This window comes from Merops nubicus, unplaced genomic scaffold (genome assembly GCF_000691845.1).
Source record: "Merops nubicus isolate BGI_N331 unplaced genomic scaffold, ASM69184v1 scaffold22089, whole genome shotgun sequence".
NCBI classification, from domain to species: Eukaryota; Metazoa; Chordata; class Aves; order Coraciiformes; family Meropidae; genus Merops; species Merops nubicus.
In genome coordinates this window covers 124-17,221 of record NW_008629322.1, presented here as the reverse complement: position 1 = coordinate 17,221, position 17,098 = coordinate 124, and the positions used below count along the sequence as shown (strand labels likewise).

Sequence of the window (17,098 nt, the reverse complement as noted above, 5' to 3'; positions counted from 1 at the left end):
AGCAGGAATAGAAAGAGGAGAACTGGGCTGCTATAGTGTAGTACTTGTCCGCGCTGTAAGCAAAAGGAAAACAGAAAAAATTTAGAAGTATTGCCACTTCCTGAACTAGCAGAAAAGGTCAGAAGTGGCATTGACGTGTAATGTGTAAGGAGGAATAAAGAGCCTTTCTTACCCATTATGACTTCTAACTCTCCCAGGCAGTAATGTTTCAACACCTGAGGTCATTACAATAACAAATCCTTCATTTAATTTTATCCCTTTACCTGTATTGTGACTTCACACTAATAAAACAGACTGTGGGGATCATATTCATATTTGATGACTGAATTAAGATCAGGAAAAAATTAAGATCAGGAACTGACTGAAAACACAAACATTCTGCCATGTCTTAATAAGCAAATTATTACAAGCAAGACGTGCCTGCTTGGAAACTCACACTTTTTAAATACAAGTATTAGAACTATTATAATGAAGTTTCATTCATCTCTTATCCTTAGTCCACTTGCCCAACACAAAGAAAAAAGACAATGTAAGGAAGCCTGACAAAGACCAAACATCTTAAAGACCAAACACACAAACAAGAAAAAAAACACCCATGAAAATTCTAATGCTTCTGCATCTAAATGATATTCCAACTTCAGAAGTGTATCACAGCTGAGGAATCCAAGTGCAGTTTCTCAGAGATCCTTGTGTACTTACTAACCCACTGGGTGAACTTTAATTGACCCTTATTCCTTAAAGCAGATTAAGTATTCCCTTCTCAAGAAGAGCATGGACTGCTGCTGATTATCAAATTACTACTAAAAACCAATCTTGAGACCTATTTATTAGGCTCAAATAGATCTATAAGGATATAAATAGGTCTCAACATTGTTGCAACATCCCACTGTGTCTCTGAGACTGATTTCTTTATCAATAGTGTTACAATGTCCCATAAGAATGTAGTTACAAGGGTGCCTCACACTGGCACAGTGAAATCCAGGAAAGGGAGAGAATTATAGGTATAAGCACATTCCTCTCTGGTATTAACTACCTCCTGATTTTTAATTAAATCAGTGCAGCAAATAAAGTAAGCTTTCTCTATCCAGACAAGCTGTAATGGAACTACAAGGAACTAGAACACCACATCAGGGCAGGCTGATAAGGTAGAGTGGATTGAACCCTAACTGTGCATTTATACCAATACTGGTTCCCCACATCAGAAAATATGTTAATGGCAGTTCTCCTTACCAAAATACTATGGATTTATATAACTACACAGAGAAACTAGGAGGAGCTGGGTTCTCAGATAGCAAAGATAAGAGGTAGTCCTTACAGGCAACATCCAAACCGTCCTGAAAAGTTACAAAAATTGCAACAATTCAGAGCTACAGAAGGAATATGTTGTGGGCTGGGTTTTTTTTCCCTTTCTTTTCAGGCTGTCCTGAAAATTCTGTCCTTGCAGTCCCTTTTTTCCATTGAAATTGCAGCATAATTTCTAAGTAGGCAAGCATTAAATGCTATAAATGAATCACATATGGTGGATCACAAGATTTAAATTCTTCATGTTATGGTCCCGTCTGTTTAAAGCAACAATTATTTGTTGGGAAGTGAATCTCTGTCTACAGGAAACACAATCTACAGAGTAATCAGCTTGATGTATTGTTCAGGGGGGTGTGGGTGGGGACGACTCACAATAAAACTTACTGGTGAATTTATTTTTCTGTCTCTGCCAAGTGGTGATGCTGTCACAAAGTCTGCTTAGAAGAATGTGCCTGCTAGGTGCTGCAATCAGAACATCTCCCTGTGAATGGCTACTATTCTTCCTCAACAGCAAACGTGATCAGCAGCGTGTCTGAGAGTGGCAATCCTTACCGTGATCAGCGCTGTGAGGAGCAACGTGCTCACAGCCATCATGAAGAAGCTGTCCAGGAACCAAGTGCACCAAATCACCCCATTAGTTATACCCCTGTTCTTCATAGCCTCTTTCAGACGCATTTCCTTCTCCAGCACTATGCTCTTCACAGTCATAGAAACTGAATAGACCCAGGCTAGCACCATGAAGATGGGAAAAGCGCGGTTTAAGGTGATCATGAAGCTACCAAAGCAAGGTGGTAGAAATTAATTAAATTCAAGTAAAACAGAGAAATATTGAGATGAAAAGCAAGAACAAAAATGAAAAGGAGTGGGGAAGAATGCATTTATTAAACATGAGACTGGGAATTCTCAGTCTAAACTTCAATAACACATTGCTAGTGAACTTCACAAGCAACCTAAATATTAATGAAGTAATGGTTGCTGAACTCCCACAAGACAGAAGAATATTATTTCTATTTTACAAAGAGGTTTTAAGGGTTACTGAAGGCTATGAGACACGTGATGGCTCATGAAAATACATCTCTCTTCACAGTAAAATGCCATAATGCTTTTACTAGCATGTACAAAGAATATTTTAAGACATGATAATTTTAACAGTTTGGGAGTGTCACTGTCCTTTTATGCTTCCAGAATTCACTGGCAAAAGAAGTAAACAAATGAAGCATTAAAAGCATCAGATGCTGCCAGCAAGGATGCTGAAATTCATACAAACAATGACGTGGGGAATGCATTGGGACTGTCCCACATAGTACCACTTCAAAAATGCTGGTGGTGGGACTGGCTGCTGTGGGTGGCCCTTCATATGCTGTGATGAAGGTGCTGCTCCCTTTCTCCCACCCTCCCCCTAGACTCTATGACTGCTCAGTCCTGCCGGATGCTCTTTGGTGAAGCACTGCCCCAAGTGTGCTGTCAGGGTGAGAAAGACATTTTTGGGGTGAGAAAGTTGAGAACACTTTTCTCTGAATTTAGGATTCCAATTTATCAATGAAACTACCCTGAAAACCAAACGGACTTGATTCCTTGAAGATCAGAGTGCTAAAACCAAGGAGGAACAAAAAGCCTTCAACTTCCTAAATCCGAGCCTTACAGAACAACATTTTTGCCATGTGCTATCAAAGATACTCCATTATCACAACAAATGAAAGCCTTCGTTTTTGCACCAAAAATTCCTGAAGAGCAATGGTTTTGTAGAGTGACCTGGAATACTCTGGGTTTTGCCTGTTGTTGGACACATATAAACTAGCACCAGGCTGTGCATAGCACAACTCACATGTTTACCATGAGGCTGAGCTTGGTCCACTCAAGCAGGCTCTCTGCAGAGACCATTACTAGGTTTGGATATCAGCCCTGCACTGTGTGTGGCTGCTGCAGGCTTCAGAGAACTTTTGCACAGATGGGGTTTCTGCCTCTGTGGTATTCTCAGTGGGGAGGAACTAAACCGATGGCCTGCCAGGGTGGTGTTTTGTTAGATAGTTGGTTATGGCTGATGGGAAGGACAGCTCAGACTGCAGTTGCAATGTCTGTAATCTGCCGCCGTCTGGAGCGGTAGCACTGCCCTGCACAGTGCACGCCCACACCACTATGAAATGATTTCTATGGCTTTTCTTTCTTTCTTTTTTTTTTTTTTCTTTTTTTTTTTTTGGAATGAAATGCATATCAAGACAATTGTAGTAGCACAGGTTGCAGAACAGGGAAGAGGCATCACTTCACAAAATCTGGAGCACGTGTGCTGGTTCAGGCAGTGCTAACAGAGGTCACAGGATCCACAGCCCCTCTCCCTCCAAGCAGCCATGAAAACTCTACACCCAGGAGCACAGGCTCCTTTTTTTCCCCTTTTCGTTTTGTTTTGTTTCAGAGCAACAAACCACTTCTTTATCCTCTAGCTTCTTTATTCTGCTCTTTACCAGAGAAGGAAACTCCTGGTGCTTGCAGTAATGAACTGCAACCACAGTCCTGGAATCCTTTGCTAGATTCATGTAAGATTTAAGCCAAAATAGCCAATCTGCACAAAAGCCACAGACAGGAACGGGGAAAAGGTGGTTAGAGAACACCAGGTTATTGTTGAAAATTGTAGCATCCACAAGGGAAGGAAAAGGGCTGATGTTAACAGAAAACAATGCCATATATCCAGTTTGATTGCAGATAATAGTCATGTAGCTATAAATGGAATCCTGTTTATGGATGTGGTTGGGATTTTGAAAAGAAAGTGCTTCAAAAGCCTAAATTGTGTTGGGATTCCACAAGACCCGTAGGTGTCTTCAAGAGCCCAAAACTACAGCTTTATGTATTGGTATATCTAGATATGGTTGAGTCTAGGGTTAGGCTAGGGTTTGGTAATACCCTTGAAGAGACTGGGTGGTGTTTGATTCTTCAAGACTTGCAGAAGTAGCAAGAGAGGTACCAGTTCCATTGGGACGAGCATTTTCTGTTCAATTTGTCTTTAGGAAATGATTCTTTGGATATAAAGTTGAGGTTTAGGGATGTAATTAGAGAAAAGAAGCTTACTACACTTCAGTGGATTCAGCACAGTTAACTGAAGGATGCAGTGTTTGTTCTAACATGGGTCAGTGCTTTGTGTTCAGTTTTGCTACAGACAGTGGTCATATGCTATAGCACAAGGCTTAGTTAAAACTTTTTAAAATATCACATTTTGCTGGGTTCTGTGTAATCACAGGGGCAGTTCTAGAGCTAACATTGTTAAGGATCAATGTGTTATAGTTGGGGAGTCCTGCTGATAACGGATTTTCGGTTGTAATCAATGTGAAGGCTTAGGTTAGGTTATTATTATTGCCTGGAAAAGTAAGGCAAAAAAGCCTCAGATTTTATTTTTTTTTTAAATTTTTATTTTGTGTGATTTGCAAAACTGGAAGAAAATTGCTGCTTTTAAGGAGGCAGTGTTCTGTGTTCATTTTAGATCTGGAAACTGGTTGCTTGGGTGCAAAAAAGGCCAGGACTGGGATTAGGGGTAGAAGCTTGGCAAATGTGGCTTCTGGAGTCTGGTTTATGACAGGATAAGGAAAAGAAATTAATTCAGTTATTGCTCTTGCATATATACCTTAGGACTAGGGTTAGAACTGATGCCTGAGAGTCTTAAAGCACCTAGCAATCCAAGTATCCACTAGAATTAAGACAGACTGCTTTTACTCACACATCATCCACAAAACATGGATATGGCATTTGTTGCAGATAAATTCCTAATGGAACTTCAGTGTTGGTCTGGGTCTTTATAATCCCATGCTCAATCATGTCTTGAAGATATGCAAAGCCTCCCCAGATATAACGTAAATCATCCACAGGATCAGCTCTTGGACCAGGATCCCAGTACCTCAAAAGAAAATTCACATGGAAATCATATGGGTAAAAAAACGATGGCTTTAGGGGCAGGACAGGGGGGAAATAAAGTCTTAGCTACTGAAATTGTAGGGGCACTGCCTGGAGTCACCTTTTCTAGAGTTTGGTCTGTCAAAGCATATTGCTTGAGAAAGTCTATGACCTGGAAGTTTCTTTTGTTTCCTGTAATTTTCTCTATACTGACACAGAACAGCAATTTAGGCCAAAAATGTACATAAATTAATCACATAGCAGCATAACTGTTCTAAAATAGAAATAACTGTATTTGAAATACAGTGTCCTTGGATATTAAACTGGAACAGCTGTGTTGCAACTACCAGACACCATTTGTGAGAAGTGAGTCCTCATTCCTGGCTTTTGCAGCCTATAATACTGGGCCTCTTTGGCGGGGTTTGGGAATCTTGCGGTACCGGTTTGTGACACCGTTATACTCCTCCGTGCAGACAATCCTGAGAAATTATTTCTGCTATTTGAGGGGGACTTGAGGAGGAACAGCAGAGAAGTTCTGCTGTTCATGGAGAGGAGAGCCAGGTCACAATCCACATAGGACTTCCTTGGCTGGCTCTCCCAGTGATGGAACCAACTGAAAACTTAAGCAAGTTACTGACCAGATTCTGAGCACAGTCTTTCCATTTGCACCTACCCACTGCCTGGCCTGTCAACAAGAGTGACACCACTTGTGTCAGTATCCAGTAACTAGAGATGGATCCTGCACTGCACTCCATATTAACTATTGGTGAAAACAGTTGGATTTCATACATGTGTCCAATGAAAGTTCTGATGTCCTTATGTCTCTCACATTATGGCATGGAAGGCAAGAACTGAGGAAGAGCCATCACTTACCTGTCTTTGATTTTGTTTGTTTTCTCCACTGCATCTATGTCCATCCGGATCTTGTATTTCACATGTGGTGGAAGACTGCTGGCCGTAGGCTCTATGTCTGTAAAAACCACACCAGCCCAGAATTTGTTTTCCTCCAGCAGATGAAGGGCTTGATTAGTTAGCTGAGTTTCATCAAGATAACCCTCAAATTTATCCAAGGTCAAGCACTGCAATTAATCATAAAGAGAAAAATTACATGGGATTAAACTAGTAAGAGGTATACATTAAAGTAGAAATCAGTGGTTGAAAACAGAAGAGAGCTAGGTTCATCTGAAGTAGTTGCTATTTTCAGCTTTAAAAGCTTATACTGAAATTATTAAAAGTTGACTCTCTCCTCCTTCCTGAAAGCTTCTCCATTCTTTGTCTAATTCTTATGACAAATTAAAAAACCACAGCATTATCAAGACAAGCTCAGAAACATCATTCTTACTAAAAGGAAATGTAAACCTCGGATTTAGCATTGGTGTGGTCACTGTGACTGGATGGAATAATTTCAACAGCAACTGATCCCTTGTATTTGAGGATCACCTCCTCCAAGCTCAAGAAGTTTCTTCGCTGACAGATAAGAAATCAAGCAAGAGTGGCCAATAAAACAGGAGCTGCTGTTGTAATTTAAGTATAACAGGGCAAATTTAGATGTACCTGTACAAAACATACAGCTAGTACTAGGTTCAATGAAAGCCTAGGGTGCCATGTTTACTAATAAGATAGAGTAAGAAACTTTTAAAAAATATATTAAGTCACTGCAGTGATCCAGCCATGGAAACTCTGCCACTTGGACTGTACTTGGAAGGTTCCCTCAAAAAGGCAATCATCTGAATTGGAAGGGTTAAAGCCCAGATAAGGTCTCAGTATCAGGAACTGTCACCAGAGTCTGCCTCCAGGAGACAAAATTAATTCAGCTACATAATAAATCTGGCCATGAGAGCTTTTTAGCAGTCCAATTGAATCAAAGCATTATTCTTTTTCAAGTTTTGGGACATTTTTTTCAGCCCAGGAAGTGCCTGAGTGAACACCAGGGAGCTAAAGGATGACTGATCCATAAGAAAAGCACATTAACCATGGACTTCAGTTGAAAAGCACTTTATCAAGTGAAGTGATGGGAAAGTCAGAGCATAAATTCGAATCTTAAGGTCTTTCAGGTATTTAGGCATTTATTCCTATTTAATGCCAGTCAACTAGTCAATTGATCTTACTGATAATATTGTGTTCCTACTGAATTTTGACATGTGATCCACCTGCTGGCTCAAGTTAACATGCTTTGGCTATTGCAATAATAAAATGTAGCTTACCCTTCACAGCGAACCGTCGTCTTTCTTAGGCTTTGTCATGATTGTATGATTGAAATGTATTATTATCATTCCATATATAAGACGCCAAGTCATCAAAATCTGCCTTCTATACCCACCCCCACCCCCCCATTTAACTCCTTCCTAGCAGGCACTGTAAGACAAGAAGACTGTGAACACTACAAACTCTATCATTAGTTATCTGTAAAATTATAGACACATTGGTATATTTAGCATCCAACCTTCAAGAATTGGCAAGAAATTATCAGAGAGCAGAAGTATTTAACCTCCTTGTGGACCGGGAAGATACCTCCTAAATTACCTTGCTTCATAAAATTCCAGGAGGCTAACTTGTTTGATCTTATCTTCTTGATCATCTCTTGCAGGTTAACAAACAAAAATTACTCTACATCAAAGTGCTCATATGAGCAACTTGTTATTTGATGAGCAGACATCTTAAAGACTCCTTTATTTAGCCTTTCCCTGTGATAAATCATGCTCTGTTCCTTTAAACCATGAAGTATCCCAGTTTAATGGGATTTGTATGAAAATATTTTCTCAACTGTCATCAAAACAAGACAGTGTTTAAATTGTTAACTTTATTAGTAGCTTCATTCTTCCTGGTGTTTTGCAAATGTTCATTTTCCTAGTTTGCTTTACAAAATTAAACTACATTGAATTTCGTATCAGAAGGCATAGTAAGACAGAAAACTTTCAGGTTTGCATGCCAGAAAAGAAATCAAATTAGACTGATGGCTTAGGTTGTATTAGTTTTGGGAGGATACACTTATCCCACGTAGTTAACTGAGTATTGGAACTCAGTTTAGTTCTTGCCAAAGTGTCAGTGTTTCCACAGCAAAGTCCTGCTGTGGGACTGTGTTTCTGCAGTGTCTGGAAGAGTATTTGCTGTATCTTTGTTGTGAGGAATTATTTTCAAGGTACTTCTTACAGCTGCAGAAGAACTGCAGTTCTCCAGGGGAATCTGTGGGAATGACTTTCCCACTGGAAAAGTACTGACAAGCAACTGATCTTATCTAGATTTTTCACTGCAGAATAGACAGTGTCTGGACCAGGCTGAGGAGTAGTATAGGCTCTTACCCAGAGGTCCAGTCAAGGAAGTAGAACGAAACCAAAGCTTGCATAAGAACATAGACTAAGGCACCAGTGTTGCAATAATTCATACAATGTGAGAGTGAAAAGAGATTTTATATTGTAATCTACCAGCCAAAAGCTAGTTTTTCTTAACATTAATTGTGTTTGAAACAAAGGCTGTATGCTACACTTAGGCTTTTTTTTTTTTTTTTTCCCGGTGAATTGCAGCACAGCTTGTGCCTTCATAAATCTCACTATATCAAAATCCATTCATCAACCCCTTGGGAAAATTTATTTCAGATCTTCTCCCACATATTATTTAACAATTTAAAATGGTCCAAAGAAGATGGAAAAAACCAAAACTAAAATACTGAGAACGGGTTTGGATGATAAAACCAGCAAATAATAAACATAAAGAGGTGAGTAGGAAGCTTTCATAAAACACTTTAGCTGCTCTATGGCCTAAGGTAATGAAAGGGAAGAACAGGAAATTCTTGGGGTGGTGAGGATGAGCAGCCACTGCATAATTTGTGGGATTCTCAGATGCACCACAGCTTGCAGCAGGGATCTGGAGTCTCCCAAGATAGTTCCTGGCAGCACATCTCTCCTCATTGCATAGCATGGTAAGGAGTAGGGTGTCCCTGAAAGGGAACTATTTGTTCCCATTGTGCTCGGCACAGTGTGAAAACATTCTCAAAGGGAACAACTCGGTGTAAACAGCAGACTTAGAAGAACTAGCTCATTACAAAGAACTTGAGAACACAAAGATCTTTTACCAGGTACAGTAACTGCCCTAGTATTGTGGGATGTTCTGGTACTGGCCTGCTGCAAGCAGTGTATTTCTCTCAGTTTGAGTAAGAAGTAATTCTGCTAACACAATGCAAAAAGATAATCAGAAGAATCAGTAGATCTTTGTGCAAAAGCTGTACTGTTCCCTCTAGTAATAGCTATAGGAAAGCTGATAAATTCTCAGTTCCTACCTTCTTGCAGGGGATGAGTGGTCTTTTAGACTGAATTGGATTGTAATTAGGAGAGCTAAACTTGGTCCTGCTGCCTACTATTATCAATTTCCTCTCTGAGCTTGAGGTTCAGCTTATTTAATGGTTAAATAATAACTATTTACTTTTCTCTCAGAGATGCTTGTAAAATGTAATCCCCTTTTATGAAGGCCATGACCCTCATATGGCATATGCTAAGTGTTGAGTGCCCAAGTATTAATATTACTGGCAACAGCAATAGCTTTCTGAACTCTCAGAGTTTATCTGCAACATTGCAGGGTCCACTAGTTTTGCCAGAGCTCATAAGTGTACAAAGAAAAGTTGGCATTTGATTTATCTAACTTAGAAGCAATCCACCCAATCTGAGTTCCAGTTCCAAACACATCTTTACCTGCAGTCAGAAATATGCCGGGTTAGAAAGAAAAAAGCAAACAAAATACCTCCTACTGTCACCCAGCTCTAGGAAGGAATGGATGCAGCTGTTTGCCTAACACTCTAAAAACATATAACATTCTTTTCACTGGGCTCAGATTGAGTCTGATGAACTCATCAGTAAATTAGATTGTCCATATCAGTGAAACCTCTTACTTGAAGTATATTCCAAAATATTTTTACAGTGGCTTGACTGATATTTTAATCTACATTTTTTAGCATTTTTCATTTACATAATGAAACTTCATCTTACTTTCTGCACTATAGCTCTCAAAAAGCCTCAGACAGCCCCACTAAAAACACAGCACCCTAAAGAAGGGGGGTGCAGATTCCAAGGAAGAGACACGTACATCTTGTCGGAAGTGGCTGCAGAACAAGCAGAAACCCTCTCATTGGTTTCAATGGAATTTTGATCAGGTGTTTAAAAGCCTGAAAAGGACTTACCAAAGATCTATTAGGGTCTCTGATCCTGGCCTTGCTAAAACTAATGATCTGTGAATTATTAGTACTTACAAAAAAAACCAAAAACAAACAAACAAAAAAACCCCTTAAAATTCCTTGAGGTTTTGTATTTACTTCCTGCCTTTTGGCATCCATCCAAAAGCGTTAGTTCATTCAACCAACGTTTTGCCTATAGCATTTGAGGACCAAATTGAAGTTTTATTCGTAATAAATATTCATGTCCCTCTACTGCTGTGTTATTTTAAAAATATGCTTTTAGTACTGAGATTAAATTGGAAACAAATTAAAAAGTCTTATGATTTTAACTTTCTTGGCTGTTGCCACAGACCCCAGGAATTCCCTACCATGCTTTAAGAAATTCTCTACAAGCATTCCCAGCAGTGGGAGGGCTGACCTTACCTGCAGATACTGGCTGAGCAGACGCAGAGCTTGGTCTGCGACACTGAAGATATTCCGCCAGTCAAAACTGGCCATTCCCCGCTCCCGGCTCCCGGGGGACTCGTTGTGCAGAAAGTTGATGATGTGTTCAGCAGTCAAGCCTTCAGCACCCAGCTGGCTGTTCAAGAAGTCCCTCACTGTAGGGTGCTTCAGAGAGTCCTGAGGAAACACATCAGGACAGCTTCACTGCAATGATCCTCTTCACATGCCTTGTTTAGCTAGAAAGGTTTCAATTTCCATGGCTCTTTCTGAGCTATGAAGTAGCACAAAAGGCTATGCTAAGGAATTAATTTCATAAATGGGCAATTGCATAGCTCAGCCAGAGGTTAGACATGAAAAACGAATGAAAAGAAATTAGTCCTTGACTATTTATTGCATTGTTTCCTTATAAGCCAGAGGATAAATGTAATAAATGTCTAATCATACAGAATAGTGTGGAAGAACAAATGTTTTCTCTAGTATGAACTGCTTTATAATCTTTAATTACAGGTATTACTTGTAGCTGATCAAAATCAGATCTAAGGGATGTGGAAATAAGCAATTTCCTAAGGTAATAAATTACTGGGCCCCATAAAAACGTGGTCCTACTGCCTTCTTTGCTTAAGTAGAATCCAAGAAAATCAAGTTGTCTGTTCTTGAAGGACACTTTGAAGAGACAGGAAAGCAGTGATTGCTGCCTTTATTAAAAAGTCATTAGCCAGATTCTAGAGGGTGTTCAGATCTGAGGTTTTGTCACAGACACTGTAATACATCTAAGATTAATCTTCAAACCAAGTCCAGTAACCAGTCCAACAGTCTTAAAGGTCACAGACTCCTTGGTGCAGAGGCTGTGCTTCCAGCCAAACCTTCCAAGTTAATTATTTTCTCCCTTAATAAAATATAGGATGGCAAAAGGCTGCTCTTACTGAGGATCCCTGCTAAGTTACATACACGGATCATGTTCATCTGCAGGCTGTTTTGAAAAAAGTACCACAGCTGAGGTCCTACTTCTTCCCAAGCCTTGGTCAACAGTCTGAGGCGTTCAAGTTCCTCAAAAGTGGAGTTTGCCTGAGGAATAAAACAGCAGAACAGGGTGTTAGATAGCTAAGGTGTCAAACAGAATTCGTGATCCATTCAGGGACAGTGAAACCTCTAACTTAAAAATGTTGTAGTTTTTACTTTCAATGCTTAACAAATATGTTACAATATAGCAGCAATGTTAATAATTCAACTAGATTCAGTTGTAAAATCCAACTGGAATCAAAGTCACTTCAGATAAATTTCTGTTGTATATGCAATGGAAAAAAACAGTGGATGTTAACCCCAGTTATCCTCAATTCTTTTAAACAGTGAGGGATTAGTTAGAATGATTTCTTCCTCTCTTTTCCCCCTTGACTATTTCTCTCCTTTAGGAACTATAAAGAAAGATGGTGGTGTGGATAGATAGATAGATAAATGTGAGGCAGCCAGAGAAGACATGCTCTCATATTTAAGATATGAGTTAAGATGTGAAGTGTTGGGCTGCTGTAAATCTGATGTTTTCCTTGTGAACTAAAAGCAGCAGTTCTTCTGTGCCTTACATAGGTGTTGAGAGTAAATGAATCTCTGGTGGCCAAAATCTAGGTGATATGAGACCTTGATTTAACTATTCAGAAAAATTTCAGCCAATTTCAGGCATCTAGCTGATCTAGCTGAAGAGTCCAGGTTCCATCCTACTTACATTAAAAGAAAATTTTAAATAATTTCAACACATATATACAATAAACGATGATGTTGATAATGGTTTGTAATCTGGTTTGTGTTAGGTCCCAAAGAGTCCATCCAAGAATCATAGATGCCCATTTAAATATTTACTGTCAAAAAGCTGCTGATGTTCCTGTATCTATAAAATACATAGAAACATTATTTTTACTAGTGTAAATGTGGAATCATGTCAACAAAAGGCTTCTTGAGCAGGAAAAAGCCTGTAGTGTGGGCCAAGATGGGGTGAATCACTGAAGATCTGTCTCCTGTTCTTTAAACAACAACAACAAAAAATCCCTCCTCTGATGACTATCAGAACAAATGGAGTTCTGAGGAGAATATCTGATTGAGGCAGCTGCATCACTGCATTTTAAACGATGTTTCTTAGCATGCAATTTTTTAGAAACATACTTCTTTTATTTCAGAACTTCTTACATTTTTGATGATCTGTTGTACAGAAGGTGAATCAGGAGCAAAGAGAATTTTTCCCATCAGCAGGGGCTTCACAGCACTCCAGGCTATTTTGGTTAAAGGGTTTGATTCCAAGTTCTGGATCAATGCATTACAAAAGGGTGCTAAAGAGGGAAAGACAGACAGCCTTTATGTAACCCTACTCAAATCCCATCATACATAACATCCTGCAGGGCTTCTTTGCTGGCAATATGGAGGGTTTAAACGTTTTGAATCTGCATGGGTTAAAGACATTATGCAATGTAGAAGTACAACATTTGAATAGGTGAAAAAGGCTATTAAGTAGATATTGGAGTTGTAAAGTAGACACCACAGAAACTGGAAAAACAAACAAATTTAACCATCTGGAAAGTTGCTATTCAGAAGATATTTCAAATCGAAGAAAAATAGACAGCTCAGGTCTCACTGAAGAATTTTTGAGCTGTAATTGCTTTTCTCCTAATGGTTCAGCTCCTTTGTATTGTAGTTGATACTGATAAGAACGTAATTTTTCTCCTGTTAGAGGTTAATTCTTACACAGTATAAACTACTGGACTGGAGATTCAGCAGGCTTCAATGCTGAACTCCAGAACAGTTCAGAACTGGATCCTACAATAATTCCGAGTTAAACATTTTAATGTAAACATTTTTATCTTACTCCTGCACTATGAAGTAAATAGTTTACTTGGATAGCATTCAAGTATTTTGTTCCCTGGCTGAAGGGAGTACTGGGACTTTTAGAGACCTTTGAAGGGTCAGACATAAGTAGAATCAAGTATCAACACCCACAATGAAAAGGTGGAATCTCTCTACAGGCAAAGTTCTCACCTGTACTTTGTAATCCTGCAACCAGATCTATCACAGCAGAAGGGACACAGAAATCTAGTATTGCCTATAATATGGCTGTTAGTACAGAAAAAATTGCTGGTGGTCTCAAAATAGAGAAAAACCAAATAGCAAACAGAAAGGTGCATTAAAAAAAAATATGAAAAGAACAAATGGTAGGAAAAATAAAACTGATTCCTCTTTGCATTCTCTCCTAATGCAATGGCAAGAAGACAAGTGAAATCAACGCAATAACAACAGATAAATGGAAATATTTTTAATGTAAGATTCAATTATGGTGTAGAACACTATTGCTACAAAATATATATGTACTTTTATGCAGGAAGAGGACAGCTGCCATGTATCAAATTGAGTACTATTTAAAATGAGAAATTTTAAAGTTCCCGTGCTCCAGGCCATCAATCAAGTTAGGAGACTATAAACAAAAATCATCTCAGATAAAAGTTATTATAGAATATGGCACTGTATTTTCTTGAAACTTCTTCAGAAGCATCTAGCTCTTCCTGATATCAGTAGCATATACTGGAAGATAAGACACAGGGACTGTCTTAATTATGATGATGACAATGATATTTTGCCATCGTATTTGAAAACAAATGTGCATTTCTGTCAGCTCTCCATTCCTGGGCTTCTCTGCTTCCAGCTATGAAGTAAGTATGAAGAAAAATTATTTCACTTATCTCTGATTTCCTGAATCAACTGCTTAAAAATGTTGTTTTATAAAAGCAACAGTGCTATTCTAACATAAATTTCACTGGTCTACATTCAGTGTAATGATCTGGTGGAAAAACTTACTGGTTGTATTATCATAAAGATAACTGGATTTCTTCCTTGTTGAGTCAATCCCCAGGAAAGCTTTATAGTTATTATCCTCATACCAGTTGAAAGAAAGTACTCTGGATCCACCTCCTTCTGGGTAGCCACAGAAAAGATCAGATAGGGAGCCCACCAAATGGCCTAAGGATTCTGGCCTTCCATCTTGTACAAATGGTCGCAGAACCATCAAAAGTTCCTGAACACTTGGCTTCCTGGCTAGCTGCAGTAAGACAAGACTTTGTTAATCACAACCCTCAGAGGAGATAAGTATCTGGTGAGGTCTCAGTTCTGCCCAGACTAGTAAAGTACAGATGCAGTCAGAACCTCATCCTTTCATCTCCTTTATCCTTGTCACAGGCACCATTTTCAGTTCTTCCTGTCTCATGTCTTTTCTGAAGAAAAGAATACGCTTCATAATTACCAATGCTTATGTCTACATTTATTTTGTAATGAGAGAGGAATGAATTTCTAGGAACCAGCTTTTGCCAAAAAAAATCTACTTTCTTCCTGATAGAGCAGGTAACAGGGACATAAAAAGAACAAAGGAAAAGGAGGACAATATGCTACCCAGAAAAGTATTATTAGATCACTTACCTTTTGCACTGCTTGGGAGACATTAGACAGCACCCTCCCCCAGGCCTTCAGGTCAGCACCGGGTGAGTTTCTGTCCAACACAGTGGGAAGCTGTGAATACATTGGAGATACAGGTGAGTTTCGTACAGTTTCTACACAATAACAGCTATTACAGTAAGAGGAGAAAATCCAAATGGCATCACTTTAGTTCTAATAGTTTGTTCCAAATAAGGACAGCGAGTCTTGTAAGCTTGTCTTCTGCGGCCACAAATCCTATATCCATGTGCAAGTGCACACAGCAGCTTGTGTAAGTGTTCTTACCGACGTGAGGCTGAAACTGTCAGAGGCCACTGAAAATACAGCTTGGGATTTGTTCTGCGTAAATAGGCTCACCATGCCAAAAGGTGCAAAAATGGAGGAGAAATGCAGGAACTGGGATCTCTGAGAAGCTGCTTCTTACAGAGACTATTCTTCCAGTGAGGTGTACAGACCCTTGGTAATTGTTGAATTTAGCAAAGGCTGTGATATAGAAGTGCCCATTTGCCACGGAGTTAAATAGCTGGTAATACTTTACCCTTGAAAGATTTCCTGATTTTGGAGAGTCTGATCCATGCTGTCTGTCAGATCTGACAGAAACTGTTACTTCTTCAGGCTTCTGCAGACTGGCCAAATGGCCCTTCCAGCAGCAGTGAATGCTTTAGTTACCACTGTCTTCCTAAAAAACAGGTGACACCTTGGCACAGTGCCACACAGCATGTCCCTCGCATCGCTGCATCCTCCTTTGTCAGCTGCCTAAAGGGCCACATGTGCACTTGGAGCTGGCGCTCAGGACTTTCTCAGGCATCCATTTCTTCTGGTGTTACAATAAAATATAAAGCTGGACTTTTAGATATTTAGACTGTACTGTTTATGAGACAAGCCTCTAAAAAGACTTCCCCAAAACTGTGTAACCATACAGCCTGCTGATTCCCTGCCATTCTTTTCAGTCAGTAGGTGGTTAAGAAAGCAGAAGACAGCTGCGCTGTGTAGGTACCTGGCAGGGAATCGCAAAGGCAAGGGTTTTTTATGGAGAGCTTATGTTAGCCAGTTCTGATCTGTCACTTGCAGTTCAGGCAGGAAGCGTACACAAAATGCTTCAAATTACACTTTTCCTTTGTCCCCCAAGGGGAATCAGCCTCTGCAAATGTTATACAGGATTCTTGGAGCACTTGACTTAACCTAGCCTGTTTAAAACTGTGAGCAACAGGTATTGTAAACAATCTGAAGCCAACCAGAGAAAAGCCCAGGATAAATATGGAATTAAGAACCTCCTTCTCATAGCTAAAGGAAAAGAAAAGGAAAGAGAAGAGAAATAGGGGCAAAATTCCACATTTGCTCCTAGACATTACTTATTGCAGGAGGTCTTAACAGAAATGTCCTAAAATGACTGAATTTATACTTGGCTAGTTTTTGTTCTCTGGAAGCACACATAAGACAGGATCAGCAGACGTTACATAAAAAATACACACTCATCTCACCTAAATGTTAAAGCAAACAGTAGGGAATGTTTATTAACCTTTAGCAGAGAGGATGATGAAAGCTTTCCCCATACTCAATTCATGATGTTACACTGCTGTGGCAGAAAAGTCAGACCAATAATTTCTATGCAACTCTAGAAGCTGCTCATATAGTCTGCCTGCTGCACACAGCAAACTGACAATGTGATGGTCTCGTGACATTAAGTTAAAGTGAAAAACAGCAAATTAAATTGATTGTTGAAAAATGCAAAGTCATGACCATGGGGAAAAGAAACACTGAAGATGTATACGCAGTGATGGGCTCTGAGTTTGTTATCATGAGACAAGAGATCTTGGAGTCTTCATGAATAGTTTTCTGAAAGCACCAGCTTGG

General features: G+C 39.4%; 1 protein-coding gene across 1 annotated transcript in view; it reads right to left on the bottom strand.

The window, feature by feature from the left end:
* ABCA4 (ATP-binding cassette, sub-family A (ABC1), member 4) overlaps positions 1-15,319 on the bottom strand; it is a gene marked incomplete at its 5' end in the record, with an annotated part of 56,818 nt that extends 41,499 nt beyond the window's left edge. The window contains 9 exons of the mRNA XM_008946965.1: positions 1-53; positions 1,855-2,077; positions 5,006-5,182; positions 6,052-6,257; positions 10,763-10,960; positions 11,732-11,848; positions 12,959-13,098; positions 14,615-14,855; positions 15,230-15,319. The exon at positions 1-53 is cut by the window's left edge and continues 184 nt beyond it. Of these exons, the coding sequence (XP_008945213.1) occupies positions 1-53; positions 1,855-2,077; positions 5,006-5,182; positions 6,052-6,257; positions 10,763-10,960; positions 11,732-11,848; positions 12,959-13,098; positions 14,615-14,855; positions 15,230-15,319 (1,445 nt within the window). The remainder of the gene's footprint in view (positions 54-1,854; positions 2,078-5,005; positions 5,183-6,051; positions 6,258-10,762; positions 10,961-11,731; positions 11,849-12,958; positions 13,099-14,614; positions 14,856-15,229) is intronic.
* Between the last annotated feature and the right edge of the window lie 1,779 nt (positions 15,320-17,098).